At 37.2% G+C, this 8537-nt stretch overlaps 1 protein-coding gene across 1 annotated transcript; it reads right to left on the bottom strand.

Moving 5' to 3' along the window:
* Window positions 1–1568: 1568 nt before the first annotated feature.
* LOC127943058 (alkaline phosphatase-like) lies at window positions 1569–8429 on the bottom strand. Its single transcript, XM_052539174.1, has 11 exons — window positions 8315–8429; window positions 8109–8225; window positions 6474–6589; window positions 5489–5663; window positions 4630–4802; window positions 4403–4528; window positions 3906–3975; window positions 3692–3826; window positions 3416–3607; window positions 2854–2970; window positions 1569–2492 (listed from the first exon to the last, which is right to left on the bottom strand). The coding sequence occupies exons 1-11, from the start codon at window positions 8391–8393 to the stop codon at window positions 2227–2229; spliced, it is 1566 nt and encodes a 521-aa protein (XP_052395134.1). The 5' UTR covers window positions 8394–8429; the 3' UTR covers window positions 1569–2226.
* Between the last annotated feature and the right edge of the window lie 108 nt (window positions 8430–8537).

Here is an 8537-nt window from a genome sequence, read left to right as displayed (position 1 = left end):
AAATGTAAAAACATCTCAACTTTTCAGAATGCCGCAAGCGCACCGCGGGTCATGTGACAAGAACTAACCAATCAGCTTCATCCTTTCCCATAACAACGTTGAAAGCTCAGCCAAGATGAAGGAACAGCTGATCATAGCTGTATATGGATTGCAATTTTGTCTTCATGGAGAGAGCACGTCATGGTTGCTTAGCAAAGGCAGACGCCTCAGGGGTGCTTCTGCCCAAGCGCTTTGGAAAGGAGGAGAAAGACGCACCTAGCGTTTTCCACGCGTTTTTAGGCACAATATGTGAACGGCTCTTGCTCACTCAGCACACGCTGAAGGCTCGTTGCAAAATGTCTAATGCATTTAACAGACCAGAAATAGAAGATCCTCCAATAACCAACAGGTCTGGTGTTTGGGATTCCCTGTAAGCTATAATGGTGATGATAGAACGAATGGTAAATAGTAAGGTCTCATATCCGCGGCTATAACGTAAATGTAACGTAAATGAGGCCTACCGATCGCGGCGGTGATGTCTTTTGCCCTGTTTGAGTCAGTTAGAAATGTCGGTCTAAATGCTGCAGGGATAGTTTGTTGCATGTATGTTTCTCCTTTTTTTCATCTTTGTCCAGATACTGACACACTAAGGTGATGTCGGCGTAAATGAGTTGACATGTTTCAAGTATTCCCGCTGGTGTTTTTTTTTTTTTTTTTGTATTCCCGCTGGTGTACCCTATTGTCATGTAGCAGATGCGACATACCGTTGTTTTTTTATCCACCACTCTCTTGCCATCACCATTATAGCTTACAGGGAATCCAAAGTGCACCCAAACACCAGACCTGTTGGTTATTGGAGGATCTTCTATTTCTGGTCTATAAACGCATTGGCTATTTTGCAACGAGCCTTCAGCGAGTACTGAGTGAGCGAGCGTCTGACTGAGTAGCCTAACATAAACATATAAGTTGGTGTTTTTTTCTTCTTCGGGGGTGTCAGGGGCGTTGCCTGTTATGTTGTTTGAGTTATTGGGCTACCTTGTTGAGCGCATATCATTATATTTCACTTTTTTTTTTTCAAATATAATTAATTAGTCCAACGAACTGTTCGGTACATAATGCGAACGGTTCAATACGAATACGCGTATCGTTACACCCCTAATATATATATATATATATATATATATATATATATATATATATATATATATATATATATATATATATTTTTTTTTTTTTTTTTATCTATATTTTTCTAACACTAACGCATTCTTTCGCTTCAGAAGGCCTTTATTAACACCCTGGAGCTGTGTGGAGTAGTTTTATGATGGATGGATGTAGTTTTTTTAGGCTTTATAAACAGGGTCACCATTCTCTGCCATTATACAGATTGGAAGAGCCAGGATATTTTATTATAACTGCGATTGAATTCATCTGAAAGAGGAACATCAGCTACAAGTACATCATGCACTAATTTAAATATTTGGGTGAACTATCCCTTTAAGTTTCCTTTAAATTAAAATGTATTTTAATTTAAATGAAGTCATTAATTCAACAGATTTGTTTTAAAAGTAGCCATGAAGTACTGGATGGATGAAGGTGGAATGAGGTTTATTCTTTCTTTGAATGTTTTTCGGTCTCAAGTATTAACTTACAAGGTTAGTCATCTTCCATGTACAAACAAAATGTATTTAATTACTGTTTAAAATAATCACATTTCACAATACATTTAAGGCATTTACACGACTTACTCATCTGAAACAATAGCACAGTTGATATGTTTTAAACTAAGCTACTTATTGTCTTTTACCTGAAGATGACACCAGTTGATCACACTATTCCCAAATATCCACAATATTCATAATAGTCAGCATTTTGAAGGAAAATATTTTAAATATAAATTTAGTCCACACTAGACTAAATGCATTTATTTCTTAGATATAAAATACATTTACATTGCCATGTGTTCTGTGTTTTTAGGGCCACTAAAGAAATGTGAGTACAATGTAAAAGTTAGCACAGCTTCTTTGATTTGTAGATTTTATTGGCATACATTAATCAACCCTTTTCCACCAATTATTCATATCCTCACAGAGGATTTAAATTATATAACAACCAACATTAATTGCAAACTCAGATCCAATGCAGAAGTTATCCTGCTTTTCCGTTGGTTATCTAAATGTTGCCGTTAAATGAGCAAATTAATTGGGATGCAGATGTAAATTACACACCCCACCCATTTTAGTCACATTATATCAGGAATGTGAGCGAGGACAGCAAGCTCAGCATGAGAACCATGAGGCTGAACCGAGTGCAAACGCCGTAGTCTTCTAGCAGACAGTCAGTGTAGGGCTCAATACAGGCAGCGTAAGCCATAGCGTGAGGAATGTAGCTTTGCTCTTGGACTCCGTGGAAGAGGTGCGCCATCGGGCCTTTGGCGAAAATAGCCACATCCTCTGAACCATGAGTCTCTGAATCTAGAGGTACAGCAGCCTGCTGAAGATATTCATCACTGCCTGCGAAGAACAGGAATCAATTACATTATACAGTGTTTAATTAATTCAGCTTTAATGATTCAAATAATAATACACACACACACACAAAAATCTCATTGTCATTGTAACAAACTCTGACTTTAGAGATTAAAAATATTTTCTCATTTAAGGAGTTTCAGAAATATAAAAAGTGCCATGAATATACAGCTAATTAGCTATATTCTTTTAATGTGAGAGAAAAGAGTTTTATTAGATTTTCTTGCAGTAACACGCATGGACACAAGATGGGGCGTCTGTATTGCCAAAACACAGAGCTCGTGCCATGCACTTAAAAATGCTCTTCTGCACCTGAGGGAATGACAATTAAACTCATAAAACTTACCTGAGGTCTCCGCATTCACGTCAGGACGAGTTCCATTCGCAATCTGGTATCCTGGACCGTTCCCGTAAAGTGCAGTAGTAAATTTCTTACCATCCTCGCCTATTGAATAAGAAACTCCTAAAGACGAAAAGGTAAACAAGTCATTCTTAATCCTCTAATACCACCAAATCTGTTCTTGCTGAGAAACACGTATTTCTACTGGGCAAATATTTATTTTATTTTTTTTGTCATTATTTACTCTTCATCATGTTGTTGCAAACCAGTACGACTTTCTTTCTTCTGAAGAACACAAAAGAAGATATTTTGAAGAATGTTTCATGTTTTTATCAACACAGCGAAAGTCAGTAACATTCAAACATTTCATCCTAATCGGCTTTCATTGTTTAAAAAAGACTTCTTTTTTTTTTAAATATCTTCTTGGGAAAGTCTTACAAGTTTAAATGACAAAAGTTTGAGTAAATGCTGACCGAATTTCAGTTGTTTTTTGTTAAACTATCTATTCAAGCCATGTGCAGTAAGTTTGGTTTCCAGCAGCTCATGGATGAACTTCATGTTTGCGTACCTAGCACAGGATTGCCCCTGTAAGAGTAGCCACCGAATGAAAACACATGGGAATGGTCAGCAGTGACCACGGACAAGGTGTCGAGTTCACTCGTCAGCTCAGCCGCCCGCGCAATGGCCCTGTCAAACTCCACAGCCTCCGTCAAAGCGTACTTGGCCTGCCCTGCGTGATGCCCATGATCTATTCGCCCACTTACAGAACAGAAAACACACAAACATAAGTACACTCAACACATCAAATGGGCTACATAATGGAAACAAGACATAATCAGCTTATCTTCAACAAAGAGGTAGAATCCTTTCGGGTTTCTGCTAAGAATCTTGATGGCTTTTTCCACCATCTCAGTCAACGATGGGTCCATTGAAGGATCGCGTTCCAGCTCATACCTGGTGTCCTTTGGCTCAAAAAGCCCTGAGCGCAACAATTAAAACAACAGCATTAGAGCACATTGAGAATAACTACATTAAAATGTAGGAGGAGGCAGCCTTACCCATCAAGTAATCAGTTTTGTGCTCTTGGACAGCATCAAAATCTTTTTTATTCCACACATATTTGGCATTCTAAAGAAAAAAAAATGGTTGTTTGGTGTTAGGTATAGCTGGTCCAAAACTGACTCATCCTTATGTTGTTCTAGAGACTTTCTTTCTTCCACAGAGCACAAATGGAGATGGAGACCAAAACTGCCAATGGAATGAATGGGAACGGATAGCTCGAGTCATGCATTAAAGTGTCACACCAATCATGACTCGAGGTTGGCTCTTGTGACAAACTGAGTACATGCATGATTGAGATTTGCAAATGGTGCAAGATATGCATAAATATTGACTTGGATTTTTAATAAATAATTCCTGGTTCCAATGAATGGAAAAGAGCAACCAGGACATTCTTCTAAACGTCTCCTTTTGTGTTCCAGAATTTAGTTTTTTTACTTCATGAGGATGAACAAATGATGACCGAATTTTCATTTTTAGTAGATGTTTGCCTTACATCTCTGGTTTTTAACCACTCGTCAACAAGGTTTTTGTTGTCCTGTCGGCTCCCGAAAAATGTGGGATATTCAGGATCAGACACTTCCTTGGGAAACATGTACTGCCTGCCACCACCTAAAATAACCTGCAATAAAATGACAGAGGGATTTCACAAGCGGGACTGTAGTCAGCAACTTATTATCTATAGTTCAATGCTGTGCGAAGTTTACCAGTTTAGGATCTTACGTTTATGTCGGTATTATAGACGAGTTGGTACGCAATGTCCTTGCATCCGCCTGCGACGGCTTCAGAGGGCAGCTCTTTATCGCTGTACCATTCTCTTTCAGGGGTGTGGGAGTAACTGGCGGCAGGTGATGCATGCTGGACACGTGCCGTGCTCACTACGCCAACAGACTTCCCTGAAATATATAAAGCCAGTCCAAGGTAATTACATAACTTATACTGCCTTCAACAGTGTAGCATTGTCACAGATTAGATCAGCCTCAACCCATTAAAGGATATAAATGAAAGTACAAAGGGTAGTGATGTCCAAACGGTTTGAAAATGAGTCACTAGTTCAAAGTCGTTATTAGAAATAAAGAAATGATGATATAAGGTTCACAACTGCATGAAAAAAGCGGAAAAAACAACATAAGGTTCAGATTGTGTGAAACATCATAAATGCGAGTTATAAATTAGTTATAAATAAGTTATAAATGCGATGTCGTGGTGGCAAGAAATGAAGTCAAAATTGTAATGATGAGAAATAGTCATGATTAAACAATTGCGATATAAAGTCACATTGTAAAACATAAAGAAATAAAGTCACTGTTGTAAGAATTATGAGAATTGAAGTTGAAACGATGAGTTGTGAGATATAGTCACAAGTTAGTTTTTTACTCAAATAGATATGTATTTCATGTGTACCCACCAATTCACCAATTGAAATCATCTTTACATGCAGATTACATTTGAGATATCAAGTGAAATGCGTTATATGCGCGGTAACTCTGAACTGAACATCTGCTTAACTCTGAACACCTGAGAGAAAAATCTGAGTGGTAATGGGTCGACTGTCCTGGTATTTAGTCTTCCTTGCCATTACCTGCCATCTTTGCCTGATGCAGAATTGATTTGACCTCATTGCCTGTAACGGAGCTGCAGTCTTTGCGGCGGGCAGCTGCACTGAGGCCCAGAGTGCCATAGTTTGCCTTCACACCACACAGATAAGCAGTGGCTGTTGCTGCGCTGTCAGGCATCTGCTGATCCACATTGTAGGTCTACACAGGAACAGAAACAAGCACAGTGTTATTATTAAAGGGATACTCCACCCCAAAATATAAAAAAACTTTGTTATCAATCGTTTACCACCATGTCCTTCCAAACCAGTAAAAGCTTCCTTCATCATCGGAACACAATTTAACATATTTTGGATGAAAACCGGGAGGTTTGTGACTGTCCCATTGACTGCCAAGTAAATTTCACTGTCAAGGTCAACCGTAACGTTACGAAGCGATGAGAATACGTTTTGTATGAGAAGAAAACAAAAATAACGACTTTATTCAACAGTTTGTCTCTCTCCACATCACGCAAGGCAGCGTACGATCTTCTGTGTCAGCCGTGCCACAAAGATACGTTTTCTATGTGTAGTTATGCTTTGATTTGAAAGAAAACAGTGTATCCTTGTGGCGTATCTGATACAGAAGAGCGTACGCTGCCTGAGTGATGTGGAGAGAGACAAATTGTTGAATAAAGTCGTTATTTTAGTTTTCTTCTTGTACACAAAGCATTCTTGTCGCTTCATAATGTTAATGTTGAACCACTAATGGCAGAGGGACTATTCTGAGAGGCTTTTCATCTTTTTCTGGACCTTGACAGTGTATTTCATTTGGGAGTCTGTGGGACAGTCACAAGCCTCCAAAATATCTTAAATTCATCCAAAATATCTTAAACTGTGTTCCAGACACAAACTAAACATTTACGGGTTTGGAACGAAATGGGGGTTGGTGATTAATGACAACATTTTCATTTTGGGGTGGAGTATTCAGATCTGTCAGTCGATTATCAACAGGCCAGTGAGTTTTCTGCACCTTGGAGAGAGCGAGATAAGGGAACGTGTCCATGGCTAGGATGCTCTCCTCTCCGGTCTTCCCTTCCATCTGTCCTTTCAGAATTCTTGCTGCGGTCACAGTGCTGATTCCCATGCCTTATTGCATTTCGAAAAGAACACATTTCACAACTTTAAGGCACACAAGACATGTATTTGTTCATAATTTTTTTTATCAATATGTCCTTGAGGTTGCTACGGAAGCACGTTTCTGTCAGTGAATAAAAAAAAAATAATAAAAAAGAAAAAATCTCGCAATTCTGACTTTTTTTCTTTCTGAGAATTGCACCATATAAACTGCATGTTATAAAGTCATAATAGCAAGATAGAAACTCACAAACAAAAAAGTCACAATTGTGAGTTAATATCTCACAGTTGCAGCTTTATTTCTCAGAACTGAAAGCTTACATATTACAGTTCTGACTTTTGTTACAGGCAATTGTGAGTTTATATCAAGTAAATCTGAACAAAATGTCAGAATTGGTCATTTATATCATACAATTCTGAGTTAAAGTCAGAACTGTGAGATAGAAGTCAGAATTGCAAATAATAATAATAATAATAATAATAATAATAAAGTCGGAATTGGGAGATATAAACTCGCACATTTTATGAGAAACAAAAAACTGAATTGTGAATTTATAACTAATAATTGTGAACTTATATCACAAAATCATCAGACAAAAGTCAGAACTGTGAGTTTATATCATGCAAATCTAAACAGACTCACAGTTGTGAGAATAAAAGTCAGAGTCGTGAGATAAAATGTTGAAATCACCTTTTTATTGTTTCCACATATAACTAATTGCATGAATAATTTATGATTTATTGGTGATCTTAGTCCATGCAGTAATATTATAAATGTTATCTGTATCAAATACAGTATCCTTTTGGTATTATCTATTAAGTTTGATAAGTCAATATATTAGTTTGACTAATTTAGTTACTAATTAACAATCCTTCAGCAAACGATCTGATTATCTAATCTAATCTGTTTGTGATATGTTTATTAGGACTTTGATCACTAGTGTAATATGTAATAACAATGTGTCACCTTTATAACAGTGTTATAACAGTTTTTTTTCCTTTTTAGTGAGTGTAAATGAATTATAATGAATCTAATAATTTTATTTCCAGTTATGGAGCACAATTTTTAATAGTTGTAGCTCAATAAAAACTATTGTTGGAATCACTCTGAAAATGTATTTTTATTCCAGATGACGAATGATAAAAACATTGACAGCCTATCAGACTCCACCTGACTTAAAAGAGCTTGAGTTTTTAGAGTTGCAGACAACATAATTGTGGCATGCACACATATGATTGTTAGTCTGGATGCCAGTACAGTTAGCTTTATATTTATCGTTATTGTTATCGTTCTTAATTTGAACATCGCAGAACTGCAATCCAAAAATCAGACACTGCAAGAACTTCATCAATTTTATTTATTTAAGATTGTTTGTAATGGCAAATAAATTTGGACCAAATCCTCAAATCTAGAAATGCCTAGAATGCTAATTTGTGGCTAAAATTGTGCAGGGTGCAAGATTATATACATGATGGATTATAAAATAGGACAATACAAAAAAACAAGATAAAAATTTTCTATTGAACTCACCATCTCCGAGGAAGAGAATGAGATTTTTAGCACGGTGCGGGTTGGGCTTCATGGAGAGGGATGTACGAAGAGCATCTTTACCCTTAACATACCAAAAGTCTGCCTTCTGCTCCTTTTCTTCAAATTGATTTCAGAAAAGAAACATTGTTTCATTCTCTTTGTTTGGGGAGAAAAAGAATAATTGCTTACTGTGGAATAGCACTTACCAGGGGTAATGGAGAGACATCCATCAAATCCTGCTAAAATAAATATTCCAATAATCAGAAGGGTCTGTTTTGTGGCCATGGCAATGTGTTGTTGCAGCAGCACTTGACAGCTCTGTAAAACAATTCGATGCCCTTCTGTTTATAGTCTTCTCTCAGAACAAAGGTCATTTGTGGTTCTCACTCCCTCTTTTGCAACTTGAACTTTTGATCACATACTGATCAT

This window comes from Carassius gibelio, chromosome A22, assembly GCF_023724105.1.
Source record: "Carassius gibelio isolate Cgi1373 ecotype wild population from Czech Republic chromosome A22, carGib1.2-hapl.c, whole genome shotgun sequence".
Lineage (NCBI taxonomy): Eukaryota > Metazoa > Chordata > Actinopteri > Cypriniformes > Cyprinidae > Carassius > Carassius gibelio.
This window is presented reverse-complemented; position numbering and strand designations above follow the sequence as displayed.

Coding starts and splice junctions, on each gene's coding strand:
- LOC127943058 (XM_052539174.1), bottom strand. CDS start 8,393: ATGGCCACAAAACAGACCCTTCTGATTATTGGAATATTTATTTTAGCA. Junction 5,664..6,473: donor CTTATCTCGCTCTCTCCAAG/GTGCAGAAAACT, acceptor GTTCCTGTGTAG/ACCTACAATGTGGATCAGCA. Junction 3,976..4,402: donor AGTGGTTAAAAACCAGAGAT/GTAAGGCAAACA, acceptor TTTTTTCTTTAG/AATGCCAAATATGTGTGGAA.